Raw genomic sequence first — 24,484 nt, 5'->3', positions numbered from 1 at the left:
TCTACATGATATAACACATTCATAGACAATTTCATTAAAAACTAGCAGTATAGCTCGGCATTGCCCGGGATTAAGTTAGGATTATTAAGTGATCAAGCACTTTATTTCAAACCAAAATAAGTGACACCGACATCAAATTAGAGTGAAATCCATTGAAATTGGTAAACGTTTGGCTGAAAATGGGTTGCAGGCAATTTGATTGGGAAATCCCATAAGGAATCGGTTTATTGATTATTTCCATGCATCGATTTTTTTTTTTTCTTTTTGAGAACTTAAAGCATTCAAAGGAATCGGTTTATCAATTTTTTATGCTGATTGAATGGAAAATCCCAAATGGATGGATGCCTGCCACTGATAGTGTTTGGCCCAGGGATTTGTTGATGGACATGGTCTCACCGGGAACTACAATCTGTAGAAGTTAAACGGCATATCTGACCCGAAGGGATAAAGCTGTATCCTTGAAATGAAAACATTTTCACCCCTCCTGCACCTTGTAACAATGGTGGCCTCAATCAAGTGGGGCGTCAGGGACTTGATTACTAAGCAGGTCTGCTTGCACTGTTTAGGCAGAAGCAAGTTTCTGATTAGCATAATTGGGCATCCAACCCTTAGCCTAAGAATGTGAGGTGGAAGCTCTTTGATAGGGTAATTGACAATGTCTTGGGGGGTCAGATGTCCAGTCAAAAGATCGGGAGAGTTGTCCACGGTGTTGCACAGTTCAGAGATGGATATGTTGCCCCTATCATTCCTAGGGACCTTGCCTTCTCCAAGGGCTAAAATGTCTTCAGCAAATGCGCACGCATGTTTGTGCTTAGGCTTAAGGTCTTAACCTGGAGCCACAATGTGGATGACTTAAGGCATGCATGCACTTCATCAACCCAGCTCCCTTTAGGGATGACAGGAAGGATTTGCTGGAAATCTCCTGAAAGCAATAGAGTTACACCACCCATAGAAGCTGTAGAATCCCTGATACCTTTCAGTGACCGGTCCAGTGCCTCAAGGGCACCCTTATTGGTCATTATGCATTCCCATAAAGTGAGACGGCACTGTCTAAGAACTTCAGCTTCCTCTGAAATTTTGCCAATGTTGCAAGTAGGAACCTTGGCCCTCACCAAATGTAAAGGCAGCTTGAATGCCGAATGTGCCATCCTACCTCCCGGCAATAATGTAGCAGTGATTCCCAAGGAAGCAATGGCTAGCACAATTTGTTTCTTGCGACGAATCTTAGCAAGTGTTAATTGTTACAAAGGATTTGCCAGTACCTCTAGCAGCATCAAGGAAAAAAAATGCCGCCCGCCTGCTTTTCAATGACACAACAGTTTCGTACACAAGCCTCTGTTCAGGGAGCAATTTCGGTTCATTTATTCTCCAGTACTCCGCAAGGCCATCAGCGTCATACAACAACTCCAGAAGTAATTTTGGTGGGAGTGTGTTAATGTCCTGTCGCAATGAGGATGGCAAACCGAATGTGTTCACCGCTGCCCCACCCATTATGAGTAGGGCATCCTTGATTTCAATCAGCACGTTATTGTAGATCAGGTCACTGTATCCAATGCCAGCATTAGGGTACTGTTGCTTTGCCAGTCATCATTTGCCTTGACCGAGAAAGCAAAATTACATACAGAGAATTTCATAAACAGAAATGAATGGGAAAAAGGTTGGTAAATTTTTGGATCAACACTTGCACGATTTTCACTAAGGAAAAAAAAATTGGATTTTTTGTGTGGAATCAACTACCTTGGCCTAATATGCTACAAAACCCTTTTTGTGGTCCAAAAACAGGGTGTTGTGTGTTAGAAGCCTCGGAAATTTCACACCCATTGATCTTTTCGCCATCTATTTTTCAATGTATGTGGAAAAATACGGAGATTAAGAATATGGAAAACATTTTTTTTTAATCTCAAATTTACCATGAAAAACTCTAGGCAAATTTTTAGATAACACTCACACAATTTTCATTAAAAAAGATCGGATTTTTTGCATGGAATCAACTACCCTGGCCTCCTGATATGCTACAAAAACCTTTTTGTGGTCCGAGAAACAGGGTGGGATTTGGTGGAGCCTCGGAAATTTTACCCATTTATATTGTGTAATTCACTGACAAATAGTTACCTAATTCTTTGTTTCTATGTTGTTAAATAAATGGATTCTCAACAAAACATTTTTTTCCTCAGCGTAAAATAAAAACAAAACTCTTTTGCACCCAAAGTAATGTGTGTATGTGAGAGGTGGGGAGAAAGATGGACGATTTAAAATAAATATATTTTAATTGTTGTGTGAGAAAGTATATATAAACAATATCTTTCAAAAACATCCTAAATTTGAATGCTATATCTCGTGTTTAAGAAAAACATTTTACATTTTTATTGATGGTGAACGCTGTAACTTACTCTCACACACACACACACACACACACATTTTCACTTCGCTATGGCAAGAAGGGACTTAACTCATGTTAGCAAACTTCAAAATTGGTAAAAGTTAAGGTTGAAAATCGATTTTTACCGCTACCTGCTAAGGTAAAATAATTTGACGAAAATACAGCTAGGCTCGTGACAAATGTCCTCCTAAAATTGGAGCAACATGCATGCTAATTTGTGGATTTGCATAAATTACATTCACGTACACACACTTGCACACATATCCTGCCTTTTATATATACAGATATCCATTTTTCTGAAAGTTATGATCATCCAAAGTCAGGGGCGCAGAAATTTGGGATCTTTTCCTTTTGATGAACGGAATTTTCTAGTTAACTAAACAGTTTGAAACTTCGTATACTGGTAGAATGTGTCAAAAGAAAACAATATTGTAAACAAAATTGTAATTTGTAAGTTTTACGTAGTTTAATTCTTCGAATTTTTAACCAACGAAATGCCAGCATTTGAGCTCAAATCATTTGCTGTGTTGTCGATATTGATAAACAAACATAGCAGACGCACGCTGCATACACACACACACACACACACTCTCTCTGTCACTCACTCTCTCTCTCTCTCTCTCTCTCTCTCAAACACATGCATATACATTTGCACAAGCACATAGTAATTGATATATAAGCGTATGCACAAAAGCATACATACACGTTCATGAGTTCGCACTGGTGTCGATAGAATCGACTTAATACTTTTGTATCTCATGCTTTGTCCCCTCTGTGTTTTGCCCCTTGCTGCAACAAATTTACACAAATTTACATCGTTTCGGGGTCGATAAATTAAGTACCAATTACGCACTGGTGTCGAGGATTTTTTTCCCAATTTATATCACAGCCTCCGACAAGCTGGGGCATCCTTTTATGAAAAAATATTTCGCAAATTTTTACAATGCGACCCACACTCCACGCGCACCCTCTAGACCGATTTAGGCATATTATTGTTTTGTTTTTGTTGTTTCTGGCCCTTCAAAACCACGAGAGAAGCCTTTTCAGTAAAAAAAAATAAAGAAAATATTAAAAAAATATCGTTAATATTTTTATTGGGCGACGAAATTCATCAATTTAAGAGATATAGCTGTTATTTCTAGCATATGCCTCCTCCTTCCGCCTTTGTTTATCAAACAGACAGAAGAGAGAAGGATGAATAACACGTGTGTGTGTGTGCTGTTTACGTTGCAAGAGGATATTGTCTGAGTTTTTAGACGCAGCAAATGATTTGAGCTCAAATGCTGGCATTTCATTGTTTAAAATTCGAAGAATTAAACTACATTAAACTTACAAATTACAATTTTGTTTACAATAATATTTTCTTTTGACACATTCTACCAGTATATGAAGTTTCAAATTGTTTATTTAACTAGAAAAATCCGTCCATCAAAAGGAAAAGATCCGAAATTTGTAGTTATGCGAATTCAAAAATACATAAAACAAGTAGTGCAATAGTTTGTCAATACTCAGAGGAATATTTAAATTTTAGATTTATACCCGCTATCCATGATAAACTGTCACCAAGTTATGGGAAAAAAACTCAGATCTTGTGAATTTTCCGAAGTCCTCTCCCTACACCCTGGAAAATATTTTCCCACAAATTTCTTCATAATCATAATCTATGCCAGTCGAAAGGTATTTTATATAAAATTTCATTTAAAAAAAAAAAATTTTCCTAAAAGTTATGAGGGAAAAACTCAGATCTTGTGAATTTTCCAAAGTTCTTCCCACTGCTATTGCTTTCCCCTTTTTGTTTTCATATTCGTTTCCTACACAATTTTTACATTTGTTACACTATATATTTTTTGTTTTTGGGTAATATGATAAACATTAACCAAATTTTGAATAACAAAACTTAAATATCACAAGGGGGCATCAGAATTTTAGAAACGATTCGGTGGGGCATGGCCAAAAATCAGTTGGGAACCACTGATGTATATAGTAATATTATGATCATGAAATTAGCATTGGCTTCTCTCACTCTTTCTTGCGAAACCCTTAGGAACCCTGGTTAAGGAATGCTGGTGTAGAGGAAGGGGGAATAAAGTGTGTGAATGTAAGAATAGTGAGCAGTAACCTAGGGCACAAAGGTAAGTAAGGACACAACAGGATGGCCAGATTTGTCAGGTTTATGGATTGTGGAGAGGAAGTATATGGTTGAAGTGTGGAGAATGAAGTTGGATGCTGCTGAGGGTAAAAGGAGGAAGTGTTAGTGAAGACAGATGGTGAAGGAGGGATGTTGTTAGTAGTGGGAAGGGGTGTTCTGAAAGCAAAAGGCAATAGTCCTGAGTTGTCACAGTATTTTAGTTTGTAGAGGCCTTCCTGCCTGCCACATCAGGACACATTCTTGTCCATTGGTTTGATGAGGATATCATCATAGCATTTGAAGGGAGCAGAGCTCAGTCTGGGAGACAGTGTTAATGAATTGTGAAAGCTTCAGGAAATTTAAGCTGTCTACGGCATGGCAATAGGTATTGATAATTAGGTTCGATGGCCTGGGCTTGCATCCTATGTGATAGTTGGTGGTCCAGGTCGATGAACTAGTCAGTGACATTCAGAGCCAGAAATGTACCATTAAAATAGGCACTCAGTTTTATGCAGAGCAAAAAACATTTGACCACAGCTTGGGTCTAAAACTCATGGGTGATAGTGATAGTTGTATGAATTGCAGATACCTACTAAGAAGGGGATGCTCAGCTTTGGAGTGATAAGTTTGGAGGGGAAGTGGGTGAATATTGGCAGAACAAGGACAGCTGCAGCATAGGAAAGACAGGAGTAGGAGAAGAGGTAGAGGGAGTATGGGTAAGGAAGAAGGGCAATGTATGTGAAGTTGGAAGAGGAATGGAGGTGAGGTGTAACTTGGAGATGATGAAATGGAAAAGTAATTGAGTGTGCAAGGATAGTTACAAGTTGAGGGAAGGAGAAGGGCTGGGGGGAAGGTACCAGCCTAGTATGTGGATTTGGGAGTGTGTGGAAAGAAGGGTTGCATGCATAAGTCAGTAGGAATGGTAAGGATAAGTTAAGTGAAACAGGTGAAGTCAAGGAAACCATGAGATGGAAAAGAAGCACAAGCAATAGCTAAGGATGGTGACATGACTGGCTTTGAAAGATCCTTTATTTCTTCAAATTACTTTCTCTTTTATTTGAAAGTTGCTAATAATTGCTTTCTCTCTCAAACTGAGAGGAAATTCCAATTTTCTTTGCACATTGCATTCACTATATCATCCCCTTAAATTATTTAACCATTATTCTTGTGAGTCTAATAAGGATAGTTACCTTGTCCCCCTCTATCTTTTGTAATCTGTGCTTGATAAATTAGTAAATTTCAACATTAACCCTTTTGTTACGAAACCGCCCGAAAAAATTTTTGGTTAATGTGACCAAAGCCGCCCGAATTTACCTATTCATATTTAAATGAGAATATCAGAGCAAATCTCTTTAGTATATTCGTGAAAATACGTATTATACTTCGTAAAGAGTTCAACTACAGTTTTGTACAAAAATCGAAGTGTAATTTTAATTCCGTGAATTTTGGAAGATTTTTTTCCAAAATTTGTTCCTATTGTGTTTTCAAAATTTGTAATTCTGACAAAAAATGGATACGAATTTCATTATATCAAGCAGCGAGTCAGAATTCGAAGGATATTCTACTGAAGACCTTCATAAATCTAACTCTATGACTGAAAAAAAAAAGCATGTGGTATTTGATAATGAATCTGATGTTTCATTTTCCGAAAGTGAAAACAGTGAATCCGAGAGCTCCGACAGCGATAAAGAAAATGAATTGGCACCTGAATGGAGTGAAAATTTAAAAACTGTTTCTTTCGGTGATTTTTCTGAAGAAACTGGACCAAGCCACAGTCTTTCCCAGGAGAGTAAAGCCTTAGACTATTTCTATTTACTTTTTCGAATGAGCCTATTTGAAATCATTACGGCGGAAACGAACCGTTACGCTAAATGTAAACAAAAGGAAAGAAAGGATAGTTAGTGGTTTCCCATAACCTTAAATGAAATTAAGACTATTTTGCCATAAATATTATTATGGGTATCAGAAAGTTACCCAGAATAACAAATTCTATCGTAAAATTTTGTTGTATACCCAATTGAATATTAGCTAATAACCCATTTTCTATAGCGATGTTTGAACAAAATTTTTATAATTTTATATTTTGTTGAATTTACCTGTATCTACCTGCAATTAGAGTCACTTTGTGACAAAAATTATAGTATAGAATTGGTTGAGAACATTTCATTAAATTATCTTCCAAAATTCACGTTAATATATTGATAAATAAAAAAGTTATAGTTGTTTAATGAAACCAGACTAAATTTATGATTATGTTAGAAATTAATTGAAACACATAAGGGGTGTATTTTGGTCAGAAATATAGTAACGAAAGGGTTAAGTAATGTTTCATGCTTTTCTGAACTTTAGTTTACTTTAAAAATACAAAAGCAAAAAGCAACACTGAAGACAATGCTTGCAATTTCTGAACTTTTGGTGCGGTGACAGATTTAATCCTTTTTTTAATTCTAAATAGTGAAAATTCAAGAAGAGACTATTAAAATCTGCATATATATTGGTGACTTTTAACTTTACAAAAACAATTAAAGGAATAAAGCATTACTTTGTATGAGTGAATATTTAAAGTTCAATATGTGATTTAAAATTTATCCTTGAATGTTAAATTTCAAAATATATAAAAAAAAGTGTGGGGCAGTGTCTGCATTTTTAAATGTTTGATTTCATTATCTACTTGTTTGAAAAGCATTATAGTGTATGATGCTGTTAAAGATATTTTATTAAATACTTTGGTATCTATGTTTTAGGTTGTATTGATGTTTGTACCTAAGAATTTAAAAATGAGAATTAACATTGTTCAGAATTTAACATCTGACAAGTTTAAAGTGCAAATTTTTACTCCCTCCTACTCAACAGGATTTGCTGGGAGGTATTGTCGAAAAGACAGACAGCCCCTCTACACTAGCATGGCCTCACCATCTTTGCAGATCAATTAAGGTGTGTACACAATTTTTTTCTCCAATCAATTATTCTCTTGGAAATGCTGATTCTAAGAAATTTTGTTTCTGAAGAAAATAGAATTTCATTATAATTTAGAAATTTACATGTATGTGTGCGTGCACGCACGCACACACACACCCACACAGGCAGAGAGAGAGAGACAGACAGATATTTGTATATGTATTACTTTTTCTTTAAGATTGAGTTGGCATTTTAAAAAGTTATAAAATGAGTAATGAGGGTATTTGTTGATGCCTATGAAATCTATTAGATCTTTCTGTATTTGCATCAAAAGTTATCTTTGAAACTGATAGAAATATATTGTCAGTGCCACATTAAAATTGACTTATGGCTTCTTGAAGCTATAGGACTGAAACATCAAACCTGCCAATTTTATTCTAGAAAGATCCACCCTTCTTACAACTGTATATACTTTTATCCATTTACATTCAAATACTTTTAAAACTTTAACACTTTTTTATCATAAAATTCATTTTTAAAGATGTAAAAAAGCTAAAACTTCTATGAAGGTCTGCTGAAAAGTTAATAGACTGACCAAGATACTCTCATGGAATGTTACTAAATGAAGTTTATTTTCAACACAGTACCCTTTGCGATCCACATACTTCATTTGGTGTTGCAGTGCTTGGATCTCATTGGTAAAAAAGCTTTCACGCTATTGGTCACAAAAGTCATCAACTGCAGATATGGCAGCATCATCACTGCAATACAGATACCCAGCTAAGTGTCTTTTTATGTTGAGGAAGAGATGAGTCAGATGGAGCTAAATCAAAAGAATAGGGACGGTGAACAACCAGTTCAAAGCCACAGTCACATACACAGCTATTGAAACAAAGGTCAGTTTTTGCTGGGCGTTTGGTCTTCATTGCCTTTTGTAATTACCTCTGCAAATTGGCACAGTATTCACCATTGATGGTGTGACCCTTTTAAAAATAGTCAATAAATACAGTGCTTTTTGCATTCCAAAAAACCTGAGGCCTTCTCCTTCCCTGCAGATGAAATAACCTTGGCCTTCTTTGGAGCGGTTGAGGAGGGGTGTTTCTACTGCATGGATTGTCTCTTTGTTTCTGGCTCTATCATGAACCCAACATTCATCCTGGCTTTGAAATGTTAGAGGAAACCAGATCTACCTCAAGCAATGTCAGATTTTCTCATAATGTGATCAGGTGTCAGAAGACCTGACACTCATTCAGTAGAAACCTTTGTTGTCAAGTTCATTGTGCAGAGAATTGTCAACTCTCTCATGGTCTTTGGTCGGTCCAAGGCTATTGTGCAAGTTTTCCTTGGCGGTGGCACTTGCAGGATGTCCAGACCTTGGGTCAACTGCCCATTTTTGGCATTGTTGACAAAGCTGGAGCATCATCCTCTAATGTAGCAATGATATCAGCATGTCCTTGGGGGCTAAACCCTTTTTCTGCAGGTACTTAATAACACAACAATGCCAAATTTTGTCCATTTTCGAGAGAAGCCAGTAGGTATCACTGAATTTCAAAAAATGTTTAATTGTAATTTCTACTGAATTTTTTCTTGGAGAGCATCCAAAAAGAAACACTTTGATACTTCATTTGTGAAATTTGGATGAATATTTGAGGAAATATGACAATTTGAATGATCAGTGAATTGGTTAAAATGTTGCTTGATTGGCATAAGCGAATTATTAACCATATTTGTGGTGACATCTTTGAAACTGGGGTGATAACCATCTTCACATTACAGAAATTGAAAGTGTCTTTGGTATCAATTTCGCAGTGTTTTCAGCCTAACTAAATCCACAGGGATTTGAGTTCTGGTACATTTTTGGTTGGTATAGAACTAAATAAATCCTGAGATTTTGAGATCTGATATTTCAATAAAATTTCAAAGGACCATTAGAAATGGCTATAAATGATAGTTTCAGATCAGAACACTCACATAAGTTGGATATTCTACATTTTAGTGGGGATGTTTTCAACTTTTTGGTCAAATTTTGTTTTCTTTTTTACACTACACACTTAAAACAATGGGCAGAACCTTTTCAGTAAAAACAAAAACAATTGTGTTTCAAAAATATTTTCAAACCTAAAGGTGTGATTTTAGGGAAATTTAGCTGGTGTTTTTCGTACATCCCACAACTATCAGGTACCCTTCTCAGAATTGCATGTAGATCTATATTAAAAAACAATGTGCAAACTAATTCCTTTCGTTAGCATTAAAAGCATAAATTAAAGGCTTTAAAAATATCTAACATACAGCAAACTCATTAGTAGGAGAGAGAGCAAAACCAAAATGAATATGCAAACATTACCACAAATTGTTCAACTGTATTCAAAATTTTTAAAAAAAGTAGTCACATCTGGCATTAAGTCTACAAAATAATATTCATTGTGCAATATTTTTATTTGTAAAATTTGACCAATATTTCTTGAAGAAAAATGAAATTTACATGTACAAGAATATCTACTATGTAAAATTCAGCCAGTGTTCACCACTTTCTTAAAGCAGTGTGAGGAAATAAACAACATTCTCAGTATGATTCCATGCTAATTTTAAGCTCTAGAAAACTTGAGGTTTAATTTAGTTTTTTTTTTTTTCCTTTTTTTCATAGAAATATTTGTTTCAATCATTTGACTGTGACCTTGCTGGAGCACCTCCTTTAGTCGAGCAAATTGACCCCAGGACTTATTTTTTGTAAGCCTAGTACTTATTGTATTGGTCTCTTTGCCGAACTACAAAATTATGGGGACATAAATACACTAGCTTCAGTTGCCAAGCGATTTTGTTGGGACAAACAAACATATACATACATACACACACACACACACATGCGATGGTCTTCTTTCAGTTTCCGTCTACCAAATCCACTGACAAGGCTTTAGTCGGTCCAAGGCTATTGTACAAGACACTTGCCCAAGAACCATGTGGTTGGTAAGCAAACTACTTCCCACACAGCCACTCCTGTGCCTATTAATTAGTTTGTCCATTTCTTGTTCTGTTTAACCTCTTGGCATGCAGGAATACATCGATTTGACAAATAGCTTCACTATACCACCCCATTTTTGGCCTATGAACATTTCAGCCCACCTTCTTATCATTTTCAATTTGTGTTAGTAGTGGGCTAATCTAAACAGGGAGTCTATGTTGAGCGGGTTTATATAATTCCGTGTCTAGTTATTCAGATTTCAAATACAGCAAAAGTTGACTTTTGTTATTCCAGCTGTCCAAGGTAGCAAAGAACCATATCAGATAGCTGAAAGAGAAGCTAGGTGTGAGGCTTATCTAACTAGGGTAGAAGTAGAAAGGAAGGGGGTTGCTAATGTCTTACAGAATGAAGATCAGACTGAATTGCCAGACAGTGTGTTATAGAGAATCAAGATGTGAGTGAGAAGTGTGTACAAACAGATAATTATATGCTTGCTTTTAGTGATCTTGAAAAGAGGTGTGGAAGAGCTACTATAAAAGACTAATGAATGGGAGAAAGAATCTTCCTCATATGAACCCAACAGAAGCTATCCTAGTTGGCAGCAGCATAATAGATAAGGCAATTATAGATATGAAGACGGGGAAGGCCTCTGATTGATTAGGAGTCACTGCCAAGATGCTTAAGATATCTAGTAGAGTTGAATACAGTCCAGTCACCTGCATAGTTAATCAGGTTATTCAGGAAAGTGTAATCCTTAGTGACTGGTGCAACCACATCATAGCTGCTACAAGGGTAAGAGAGATGCTTTAGACAGAAGTAATTATAGAGGCTTCAGATTTCTGGACCAGGTGATGAAAGTTGCAAAGAAGGTTTCCAATTAATTAGGAACAGAATTTGACAGGATGAAATGCAATTTGGCTTTGTCTTGGGGAGAAGCACCACAAATGTTATATTCATAGTCAGGCAACTGCAAGAAAAGAATTTATCTAAAAACAGGCTGTTGAACTTGGCATTTGTTGATCTAGAGAAAATTTTCAACTGAGTGCCTCACTCTATAGTGATCTCTAAGGAAGCTAGGGATAGATGAATGGCTTGTGGAAATGGTACAGGCCATGTACAGGAGTGCTTTTAGAAAGGTAAGAGTTGATCATGGGTACAGTGATGGATTTAGTACACGAGGAGATGTTCATCAAAGGTCAGGCCTCAGCCTCCTCCTATTCATCATCCTCTAAGTTGTAACAGGAATTTAAGACTGGAAGCCCATGGGAACTACTATATGCTGATGTGCCATCACAGAATCAGAAAAGAAATTCCAGGTATGGAAACTTAACTTGGAATCAAAGGGTCTTGAAGTAAACTTAAAGACCAAGGTCCTAGTAAGCAAAAAGTTAGACAGGAACCTTCACCCTTCCAGTAAATGACCCTACTCGATATGTAGGTAGGGTGTAGGCAGAAATTTCATTCAGTCTACCTAGTGCAAGCTATGGTCATGCAAGAAGTGCAGTGGAATAGTAGGAAGGTTTATAGAAAGTAGTGTTTGTATGTGGAAGATGTATGGGAGCCATAATGACCACAGATACACAGGAAACTGATTTTCTTAAATGTCCTGGTGGCTCTCTGGAAGCTGTAGATAATTTTTGCTACCTCTGTCTGGCACCAGTGCGGGTGGCACGTAAAAAGCACCCACTACACTCACGGAGTGGTTGGCGTTAGGAAGGGCATCCAGCCGTAGAAACACTGCCAGATTTGACTGGGCCTGATGAAGCCTTCTGGCTTCACAGACCCCAGTAGAACCGTCCAATCCATGCTAGCATGGAAAACGGACGCTAAATGATGATGATGATGATGATGAGATAACCTAATTATCAGTAGAGGAAGTTGTACAGAATTATATGCAGTATGCAAGAGAGGAGACTGCTGGTTTGGTCATGTGATAGGGATAGTTGCATAAAGAAGTTCCAACTACTTAAAGTGGAAAGAAGTTGTAGAAGTGGGAAAACCCAGGAAGAAAAGGGACGGAGATGACAGAGGCTGAGATATGTGGCACATTGCTGTACTTGAGATATATCCACCATAACAGAATTGAAATCTTAAAACCAAGGTGCCACATGAAAAACACCCAGTACATTCTGTAGTGGCTGGTGTTAGGAAGGGCAGCCAGCCATAGAAACCAAGCTAGAACAAACTGTGGAATCTGGTGCAGTCCTTGTCAAGCTGTCCAACCCATGTCAGCATGGAAAACGGACATTGAATGTTGATGATTTACAAATTATGCACTGATTTGGTTAATAGATTATATCAATTTCTTTGTTAAATTGCCATGTTCTTGTTAAATCATCATTCAAAAACAAATGGAATAGGGGGAAAAGCCCCCATGACTAAATGAGAGGTGGGGTGGGTGTTATACAGGTGTTGAAAAGCTAAAGTATGGTAAAGGGGCAATACAGGTGTCTTACTACAGAGGAGATGCATGCCTATCCCCACATGAGGGAGTTCTTGTAGCTGGGAAGAAGATAAAGACGGTAGTGATAGGGTGTCAGAGCAAACTCTCACAGTACAAGAAGATCATACAAAGGCTTGGTCAGTGGATTGTGGGAAGGAGAGTGTGATATTTTGTGTGTGACTTTTTGTAAAGCTTAGTTTTCTGAGACGGTGTACTTCATTGATAGTCTTCCTTGGTCTACTTTTGCTGGAATTAACATATGTATTGTAGCTAACTGTGAAGTGAAATTACATAACTTTTTGTGAGCAATCATCAGTTCATCTTTATGAACACTCTTGTTTCTTTAGACACTGTACAGATTTCAACATTATTTTCACTGGTTGATAATGGGTTCTTTCTCATTTCAAGAGAATGATTAGCTGAAGGAATACCTTTGAAAATAATTGCTCGAGTTACAAATGTAAATTGTTCTAATATTTTAATGTTTCTGTAACAGCTTGTATTCATTAGTTGAAACTCACAGGTTTTAATTAAACTTATTCAGATAGTTGCCACTTCCCATTCATATAGTAGAAAGTGAGATTTTTTGTTTTTTATTCTGAATCTTGAGTTAGCACAAGTGATTGCAAATATTTATCTTTATTAATCTATCGATTGAAGTAGCACTTGCCTGTGTCATGAATACCAAAGGTAAGTGACCATACTTAGTATGCAGATATAGAGTACTTAAGAACTCTATTTAGTGTACCCAATAGTTATGCAAATGGTGTAGTGGAATTTGAGACAGGTTGACAGGATTTTAAACAATAGATGCTCAGAATTACCAGTAAGAGTACTCATGAAACCCTTTCAATTGCTGAGAAGGGTTGCTGCAGCTTTGTTCTTAAACTTTCTTCCAGCATACCTCTCCCATTGGTGTATCCTCCATAAAGAATGTAATATAAAATAGTTGGATGCCATAAAACAGATTATTGACATGTATTGTTATTTTAACAAGTTCATGTTGTGGCTTGGTCAACTTTGTCATTCATTCTTTCAATAAAGCACCAGTTATGTATTGAAGTTGACATAATCAACAGTTCCTCTGCAAATTTCTAGCTTTGGCTTGGAAGTAGGTGTTCGTGGCACATAGTCCATGGAGCATGCAGAGCTCAAGCAGCCATTGCCCATTTTCATTCATGTTGCCAACCCCATATTGACACTCTTGCCAGGGGTTGTGATCTGCTCCCACTCTGGTGTTGAAATTGCCAAGTAGCACCTGCTGGGATCTTTTCAGTTTGAACGGCAGTTTTTAACATAATTTCTAGGTAAATAAAAAATTTTAAACTTCGTATACTAGTAGAATGTGTTTATAAAACATCATTTTATCTTGGCTTTCTTGAGAAAATTCTGTAGTTTGTAACATATTTCATCTTTAATTTCTTGCATTTCGGCAATTTCAACCAATTAATTACGTCCACTGACGTAAACAACATTCTGTGCCATATGACATTTAACACTTGATGACATTTAACACTTGAAGCCAGCTGAGCAGTACAAATTTGTTATTGAAGCAAAGCTTCTACACGTCAAGAAACATGTTGGTGGAATTCCAAGATAAATTGCAAAGATGTATTTTAGAGATTAGCCACAGTTCTTGACTAATGTACCAAAGGAAGCATATTTTCAAAAACAACATAATCAGTTTGACCAGTCACCTTCCTCTGTCAGTTGAGTAAAGTGTCATCCAAGCTGATGTTTATTGGTAATTAGACTTAATTTGCAATACCTGTGTTTATTTATCAGCTTTTTGTTGGTAATTCATATCAACAACTTTTCCTGTGATCAGGATTTGAGAAGACATATGGCATAATCTCTTGTGGGCAAGAAATGTAATATAAAGTTTATGATAAACAACACAAACACTTTGTAATTTAATAGCTTTCAATGTGATACCTGTTAAACAGAAATTAATTTTATTTAATGAAAATTTTATAAAATCTAATCATAAGTGAAATTATGCTAAATACAACTAAATTGAAAACTTTTCCCCCTCGCCATATTGGTATTTCTGAAAACTTTTAGGTGCAAATTTTAAATGAGTAGAAGCATTTTTTTAACAAATTTTATCCTGAAAATCACTTATGTAAATTACATGGGTCTTTATAGGCAATTTCTTCAAGTAGAACCGTCCAACCCATGCTAGCATGGAAAACGGACGCTAAATGATGATGATGATGATGATTTCCAGACAGTCAAGCTTTTAATATTGCTGTCTTTTAGTAATTATAGTAATTGTCACACACCTACTTAATAAGCAACTTTTTCCATTATAGTATCATCATCATCATCGTTTAACGTCCTCTTTCCATGCTGGCATGGGTTGGACGGTTTGACTGAAGACTGGCAAACCAGATGGATGCACCAGGCTCCAATCTGATCTGGCAGATTTTCTACAGCTGGATACCCTTCTTAACGCCAACCACCCCAAGAGTGTAGTGGGTGCTTTTACGTGCCACCTGCAGAGGAGCCAGTCCAGCGGCACTGGCAACAACCTCGTTCGAATAATTTTTCATGTGCCAGTAAGGCGATGCTGGTAATGATCACGCTCAAATGGTGCTTTTTATATGCCACCAGTACGGAAGCCAGTCCGCTGCTCTGGCAACGATCACGCTTGGATGATGCTCTTAGCACTCCACTAGCACGGATGCCAGTCATCGAATTTGATTTCGATTTCATTTGCCTCAACAAGTCTTCACAAGCAGTTTAGTGTCCAATGAAGGAAAGGTACGCATAAGTGGGCTGGTTACACCCCTGGCATAGGCCACGGGATATTGTCTCACTTGGCTTGCCAGGTCTTCTCAAGCACAGCATATTTCCAAAGGTCTCAGTCACTAGTCATTGCCTAGGTGAGGTCTAATGTCCAAAGGTCGTGCTTCACCACCTCATCCCAGGTCTTCCTGGGCCTACCTCTTCCACAGATTTCCTCAACCGCTAGGGTGTGGCACTTTTTCACACAGCTATCCTCATCCATTCTCACCACATGACCATACCAGCACAGTCGTCTCTCTTGCACACCACATCTGATGCTTCTTAGGTCCAACTTTCCTCTCAAGGTACTTACACTCTGTCAAGTATGCACACTGACATTACACATCCAGCGGAGCATACTAGCTTCATTCCTTGCAAGCTTACTGATGTCTTCAGCAGTCACGGCCCATGTTTCACTGCCATGTAGCATGGCTGTTCATACACGTGTCAGACAGTCTACATTTTACTCTGAGCGAGAGGCCCTTTGTCACCAGCAGAGGTAAGAGCTCTATGAACTTTGTCCAGGCTATTCTCATTCTAGCAGTTACACTTTCAGTGCACCTACTCCCACTTACTAACTTGGTCACCTAGGTAATGGAAGCTGTCAACTGCTTGTAGTTTTTCTCCCTGGAATGTGGCAGAAGTTGTTCTCTGCACATTTTCTGTGTTTATTGCTCCTGAGCATCTGCCACATACAAAAACTATCTTCCTAGTTAGCCTTCCTTTGATATTGCTGCACCTCTTATGTGTCCATAGCTTACACTGGGTACATCTTATAGAGTTTCTACCTACGCCTTTTCTACAGATCAAGCAAGGCCATCCACCTGAAGGGATTTGTGGTTTGTCTGCCTTCCTACTTATTAGGACTTTGGTTTTAGCTAGGTTGACTCTAAGGCCCTTTGATTCTAATCCTTGTTTCCACACTTGAAACTTCTAGTTCTCAGCAATTAGGTCATCAGCATAGAGGAGCTCCCAGGGGCATCCTGTCTTGAATTCCTCTGTTATTGCCTGGAGGACTATGATAAATAGGAGGGGGCTGAGGACTGAACCTTGGTGGACACCTACCTCTACCCGGAATTCTTCACTGTACTCGTTGCCAATCCTCACCTTACTGACAGCATCCCTTGTACATGGCTTGCACAGCTCTCACTAACCATTCATCTATCTTTAGTTTCCTCATTGACCACCATATAAGGGATTAGGGGACCCTGTCAAAGGCTTTTTTCATGTCAATGAAAGCCAGGTACAGAGGTTTATCTTTCACTAGGTATTTCTCCTGCAGCTGTCTTACAAAAAATATAGCATCAATTAGGTCATCAGCATAGAGGAGCTCCCAGGGGCATCCTGTCTTGAATTTCACTGGCACAAACCCAAACTGCATCTCATCTAAACTGACTCTCTCCCTAATTAGTTGGGCTATGACCTTCTCCGTGACCTTCATTACCTGATCCAACAACTTGATACCTCTGTAATTATTTGTATCTAAATTATCACCTTTACCTTTGTAGCAATTGACTATGGTGCTGCTACACCAGTCATTGGGAATGACTCCTTTGTGTATCACCTGGTTAACTATACAGGTGACTAGGCTATAGCCAACACCGCCGGATGTTTTGAACATCTCTGCAGTGATTCCTGACGGGCCGGGGGCTTTCCGTGTCTTCATACTCTTAATTGCTTTATCTGCCAATGTACTGTCAATTTAGATAGCTGGGTCAACATTCGGCAGACTCTCATCTCCCATTCATTCTCTTTATTGTGCCATCTTTCATAGTGGCATCTCCAAACCTCACTCTTTGCAGCCTCGTTTAGTGCAAGTGAACCATCATCCATGTGGATACATTTCTCTCCTACGAGATCATGATTCTCTCTCACACACTGTCTTGCAACACGAAATACCTCAAGTCTTTGGTCCTCAGAGCACAGAACATTGGCAAATTTTTTCTTATCTGCTTCCCCTCTGGCTAAATAATCCTGCCTCCTAGCTTCCCTTCTGGCAGTCTGATACAATTCCCTGCTACCACTGTTCTTCCAGTCCTTCCAAGCCTGTTTCTCTTCTCTAATAGCTCTGTCAACAACATTGTTCCACCACAACGTTATTTTGAGTCGAGAGGGGACTTTGCACCATCCACAGATCTGGTTAGTGGCCTTCAGCAGGTTGTCCCGTAGAAACCTCCAGTTGTCTTCCAGATCACGTGAAGCTATATCCCCTTCTATTTCGTCAAAGCCTTCGAGTAATGTCTCTAAATTTCTGTCCATTCGCAGGATTTTTAAGCTTCCAGACCCTTCTCCTCCATGCTGGTCGCCGTTTGGGCATCCATTTAGCCCGGATCCTGAAGTCTCTAACTACCAGTCTATGTTGTGGGGTACATTCTTCGCGTGGGAAGGTTTTGGCATTTATAAGCAGCCATCTTTCCCTTTTTCTGGCGAGTGTGTCTGCTAGAACGGTAGGTGACTGTCAGGTTTCCTGAAGTTAGTATTGCAAACCATAAGATCATTTGCATCGCAGAACTCCAACAACCTGGTTCCCTCCTCATTGCGGGAACCAAAACTGTAGCCTCGAATTACGCCATGGAAGTCACCTATATGTTGTCCAACATTTCCATTGAAGTCACTAGCCATACGGAGAAAGTCCCTGTCATTTGTCAACGGGGTAGTCTGCAAGAAAGTGTCATAAAATCAGTCTTTCTGTCCATCAGGTCACCTCAGCTGAGGGGCATAGGCCGAGATAATGGTTGCTAACCCATGATGAAGCACTAATCTTATTTTAAGTATTCTGTCGCATACTCTGACTACCTCGATTACCTTATCAACCCATTTCTCCACAAGAAGTATACCTGTGTTCTTTGCCTGTGAGGAACATTGCAGAACCTCCTCTCCACCTTGCTTCTTGGAGGCAGCACAAATCAACACATTTCCGTTAAAGCATCTCCACAGTCTCACCAGGCCTACCTTTGACAGTGCCAACTCTGAGGGTGTGGGAAGTGTGGGCCCATGTGACGGGGGACAGCAGCGTTATGTACCTGAAAAGAAAACTCGCATTTGGCAGAATTCATAAACAAACAATAGCTTTCAATTCAACCTGCATACACTACACCATCAAATTTATGCACTATATGATCACTACCTTACATAGGAGATAAACTCTAAGTAGGGGTGGGGATGACGAACTATCAAATTTAGACGAGAGCATCTTCTGGATACGTATTCTTTTGGTGGAGGTATTAAGAATCGAGTAGGGCAATCCGAGTGCGTGCGCTAGTTTATATAGGGTGAAGTGGTTGTGGTCTGTGGAAGTCTTGGGCAAAGCAGATGGTAATCAAAAGTGAGAGAGACAGACAGAGAGGAAGGATGCCAGAGTTAGGGTGGTCAGAACACGAGGGAGAAAAATATTCTTTTGGGTTTTGGGTAGCATAATTCAACGAAACATAAATGTCGATAATAGTGAAATAGAATTGAAAAATCTTAGTTTTCGGTCAGCCAATCTATGACAAAATTAGAGAAATAAGTGACTGTGTGATAAACTTGAATAAATGAATATGTGGCGGTTAAGGATATGCGTGAACTAATTGTGATAATTTTTTTTACAAGTCTAGGATTGACTCGAAAGCTGCTTTGCAAGAAAACTACTTCAGTTGGAACAATTAGAAAGAACAGAGTAGAACTTACAAGTGCTTTCACAAATGGAAAAGAAAGAGAAATCAACAGCACAATATTTGGATTTCAAAAGGATTCCATGATCCTACCTTATTTGTTGTAGGAAAAATTATGTAGTCACACTTATGAGTACAATGCACTCTCAGCCTTCAATTGATTTTAAAAAGTGCTGAAAAGAAACCTGAAGTTATTGCATGTTACAACAAACCAATAGAAGTAGATACCCTAGATAAGATGGTAAGGACATACACTTGCAAAAAAATGACTTGAAGATGGCCTATGGTTATATTCTACAACATGATTGATATACGTGCAGTGATTGCTTTCCTTGTTGCTAAACAGCTTCACTTGCAAAGTTTCAAGGATAAAAGACGACAGTGCCTAATTACCTAATTCAGTTAGGAAAGGAACTTGCTGGAGTTAATGCTAAACAAGAACATGACAAACAATCTTCTAGTTCTGCTAACATTACTCAAACAAGAAAAGATGGTTGTCAACCTCGTTTGAGATTCTTCAGCCAAAGCAAAGAGGAAGATGTTCTTTGTGTGGCCCCAAAAAAGACAGGAAAACCCATAATATCCATGTTTGCCAAGAACATTCCAATGTTAATTTATAATATATTCTCTAAAAATATATTATATATATTCTCACAAAAATTTGTGAGAAACAGTCATTCTTCATTCACCTGATAGCATATATAATGTAGTTAAGAAATAGTAGTTTGAATAAAATTTAATTAAAAGAAAAATATTGGAAAAGGAATGTTAATATGTAGTGTGTGTGCGTCTATATTCAAGTTTTTTCTTTCCATTTTGTTGAAGTTTTCCAGATATGGTTGTCATAAATTTTGCTTTCAAGGTGACCAAATTGAGTAAATAGTGAAATTACAAATGAACTTTGTGTAGTAGAATTTGAATTACCTTCCAAAAAATTTAGTAATCTTTGCAGATACTTGGAAAATCGGACTCATTTTGCTCCTAAAACCAAGCCCCTTTTATGACCATTATTGTCCATATATTTAACTTTTAAAATATTTTGGAAGGTTACTACAATAATTAATAAATTATAATGCTGGAATTTGGAATATTAAAATATTTGGTTTGCAAGATTCTTGACCACCACTCCTGAGATACAGCAAAAAGTAGAATTGTATCATAGAACTAAGATGATCTCTGGTTGTTTATTATCTGACAGGTGAATGACCAAACCTAAAATATTACTTTTCAAACTTCTTTTGATATTATCTTTCTTACAAGATGCATCTACTAGACTGACTCAGTTCTTTGTATCCTAATCTATCTTGCTACTTACTTGTTATCTTCTAAATACCAAACAGTAGCCAAATTATAGCCATATGGAATCTAAAACACAATTGTTGGGTAAGCTCTTAGTTAAAACAATGTATACTTGTTGTTTCACATTCCAACAATGAGAATTTTTGTAATTCTATTTTTAAATATAATGTGGAAGTTATAGCTATTATTTCAAATTTATAAAACAAAATTGATCTTTTTTTTTAATTATTTCTTAATTGACAAGGCTCTGTTTTATTTTCAGGGAAAGGATTCAGTTCACTGAATTAGTATTGGTGTCTTACTGATACTAATTTTTGTACTTCACAGGATGGAATGCATGACTATTTCTACTAATCTTTCTTCAATAAATTTCTTCCTTCCACATTTTCTGTAAAGTTTCCTATTTTTTAACTGTAAATATGTTTGTTTAAAATTGGAGAGAAAAAAATTATATGTGGAATTTTATTTTTTACAGTTCTTTGGTGAATTCGGTCATACATTTATGGAGTTTGTGACCAACAGTGGAGATTTCTGCCAGGCGCAACACGTGTAATAGTGGTGTTAGTGCTGTGTTTCAATTGAAGTGAAAACAAGTAAACTTCTAAAACAACTGGAGACAGTTTTGAATCTGTTGCGCCTTCCATCACGTAAAGTTTGCTGTTGAAGTGTTTGTGATAGAAGAGTTTTTGGATGGCGATAGCTTGTGCTTTCAACGTACTCACTCTTCTCTCGTTTTACTGGATAACTAAAGTTGATGTACAGCTAGACAGCAGCTAGCTGGGGAGCGTATCCAACTGACGATCCTTAACCGCTACTAGGTGCTTAGAAACCAAAAACAGGTGCTCTTACTGATCTGCCAATTTTTGTGGTGGATTTCTTTCAGTAACCACCATTTTGGCAGGATTGCAGAGCTGTTTGCTCTAATTAATTTTTCTTATTGTCAATTCCATACATCGACCAAACAATAAATTACCATGAGAGCTACAAGGGCCATAAAGCCTGAACCTGCTGAAATTTCTCATAAACATATGAGGTTTCTGATAATGGACCGGCCAACAGATGGGACCTTGGATAAATTCATTGAAGTAAGATTTAAAACTTTTTTTTCTTTTTGTCTTTTCATAAGTTTATATATCTACCTAAACTTTCTCAATGAGAAAATGAGTACACCTTAACTTTGTACATGCACTGACTGAGTAGGTTGACTTTTTAATGGAAGCAAAATATGAAAGTTATAACCGAAATTAAAGCTATCAAAAAAAAAAGTGCAAGGTCACCAAAAATTATTAAAGAAAAATGTTGCCATTTCGCAACAAACTCAATAAAATGGACTATTTATTATCAAACCAAAGTGCAAATATAACGTACTGAATGAGAAGGGACATTACTCCATCTTCACAAGTTAGCATTCAGTCATAAAGTCCTAAATACCTGAGTTTTGGGATTTAACCAGTCTTCAGAAAGATTGAAAATGCAATAAAACAAAAGAACTATTTCATAAACTAAAGAAACAATTCATTTAAGTTATATGGCTCACATCATTGCAGATTAACTATGCAAAAATATACAAATATGATTTCCCCACAAACAGTTGGTGCTGCTTACTATTGCTGAAGTGTTTTGTTGGATAATTGTCAACAATGCTACTGGCACTTTTGCTACTCACTGTACATTCCATTTCATAACTAACAACCTACATATTTCACCAAATTTTGTGTGCGCGCGCGCACACACACAGAGCATTCAAAGAAATAGAAATCTCATAAGGTATATGTTGTTGTTTAGCCACAGGTCAGCAGACCTTTGATTAAGCAATGAACAACCTATTTTTATTCATAGTTCTAGACAGTGTGACTTGAGGGAAATTGGCTGCAATTTCTAGTAAAGTGACAATGTAGAGGCTCCCCTTATTGATTTGTGGAGCCTTATATTTTAATTATTAGTAGTTTAGCATTTGCTTTTTTTTTTTTTAACATTATTTAGTAACAACTCATGGTAAAAAATGTTTTTCTTTTGTCACTTGTGTGCAATTTATTTAACATTAACTAGACACAAGCTTCAAGTTTAGGCACAGACGTAGCTGTGTGGTAAGAAGCTTACTTCCCAATCACATGGGCAAATGTCTTCTATCATAGCCTTGGGCCATCCAAGGCTTTGTGAATGAATTTGACAGACAGAAATTGAAAGAAGCCCATCGTGCACGCGTGTGTGTGTGTGTGTGTGTATATATATATATATATAAAATTTGTCTGTGTTTGTCCTTCCGCCATTGCTTGACAACTGATATTGGTGTGCTTATGTCCCCATAATTTAGCAGTCGAATGACAAGCACATAAAAGAATAAAATATATTTGTGTGTGTGTGTGTGTCAAGCACACACTGCCTGACAACCAGTGTTGGTATGCTTGCATCCTTGTAACTTAGTGGTTCAGCAGAAATGACTGATAGAATAAGTACCAGGCTTTAAAAAAAATACTGGGGGTTGATTCATTCATTCAATTTAAAAATTCAAGGTGATGGGCACAGTCTAATGACCGAAACAAAAGGTATAAACAAGTCATGTTCTTGACAAATCTGGAGTTTTTTGTAAATCCAGTTCAATAACCTGTTTATAATTCTAAGCTGAAGCTGTTTTGTTTCATTTATATTAATTCTTTTGGGGAAAAGATGTGAACATTACAATTTTCCAATTCTCTTTTTATTCTTATCTAGAAAACATCAGCAGAAATCAAATCATAGTATAATCATTGAAACTGTCAAGAGAATCACATACAATTTAAAGAAAGTGGTCATCTGTGACCACCCCACTTTGTTTTCAGACATCATTATCTAGAACTATAAAAGCTCTCACTGGCTGAACAAATTGTGCAGTTTTAACTTTTAGCCTAAAAGGATCAACTACCACCAGTAAGCATATATGGGATCTTTACCTTTAGACGTACAGATTTAAAAAATAATTTTTTTTAACTAAACACTTTCAAACTTCGGACACTGGTAGAATGTGTCATATGAAATGTGTTTTACTCTTAGCATTTTTGAGAAAAACTTATATTTACAAAGTAATTTCACGTTAAAGTAGGCTTATATTGGTAATTTCAACCAATCAATGACATGTATTCAGCTGAATAAAATTACTGCCATTGTTTATCAACACAAACTTCCAGCAGTGTATTTTTTGTTTGTCACTGTTATTTATGACAACCCTAGCCCTAAAACCTTATAGCTAAAACCAGTACAAACACACAAACAATGTCATAAATAACAGTGACAAACGAAAAATACACTGCCGATAGTTGTTGTTGACAAACAATGGCAGTAATTTTATTCAGCTGAATACACGTCATTGATTGGTTGAAATTTCGGAATACAAGAACTTTAAGGTGAAATATCTTCGTAAATATTAGTTTTTTTCAAAAATGCTAAGAGTAAAACATGTTTTATATGGCACATTCTACCAGTGTCTGAAATTTGAAAGTGTTTAGTTACAAAAAATTGTTTTTTAAATCTGTACGTCAAAAGGTAAAGATCCTTAAGATGTACACTTAAGGCTTGTGAAGGATTTCTGTTACACATGAAGCATTGAGTAGTCTACAACTATAATAAAAAACACACTTGCCTAAAGTGCTACTTAGTCAAAATGAAAGCAAATTTCTGAAAAACATGGCTGTTTGTTCAAAAATTTAATTTGAAAGAAGCTTCATTTACAACTTATTATATGCTGGAAAAAATGTGCATTTAAAGAGATATTCAATTGATTTCATAATCTCTGATTAAAACTTACATCATTTAACATCCATGTTCTATACTAGCATGATCTAGTTGGTTTGACAAGATCTAATGGGTTCAAAGACAGCATCATTGGTGTCTGCTTTAGCATGGTTCCTACAGGTGGATGCCCTTCCTAATGCCAATCACTTTATAGTATGTAGAGGGT

At 37.1% G+C, this 24,484-nt stretch overlaps 1 protein-coding gene across 2 annotated transcripts in view; it reads left to right on the top strand.

Annotated features, from left to right (window-relative positions):
* The window catches only part of LOC115224032 (protein tyrosine phosphatase type IVA 2), a 64,846-nt gene that overhangs the window by 20,520 nt on the left and 19,842 nt on the right, over positions 1–24,484 (top strand). The window contains exons 2-3 of one of the 2 annotated variants that reach the window (XM_029794829.2): positions 7,362–7,442; positions 21,026–21,635. In XM_029794829.2, the coding sequence (XP_029650689.1) occupies positions 21,525–21,635 (111 nt within the window). In that variant the 5' untranslated portion in view covers positions 7,362–7,442; positions 21,026–21,524. The remainder of the gene's footprint in view (positions 1–7,361; positions 7,443–21,025; positions 21,636–24,484) is intronic. The other variant, XM_029794830.2, reaches the window with a different exon arrangement.

This window comes from Octopus sinensis, linkage group LG24, assembly GCF_006345805.1.
Source record: "Octopus sinensis linkage group LG24, ASM634580v1, whole genome shotgun sequence".
Taxonomy (NCBI): Eukaryota; Metazoa; Mollusca; class Cephalopoda; order Octopoda; family Octopodidae; genus Octopus; species Octopus sinensis.
The sequence above is the reverse complement of the archived record's forward strand: the minus strand, read 5'-3'. Positions and strand labels throughout refer to the sequence as shown.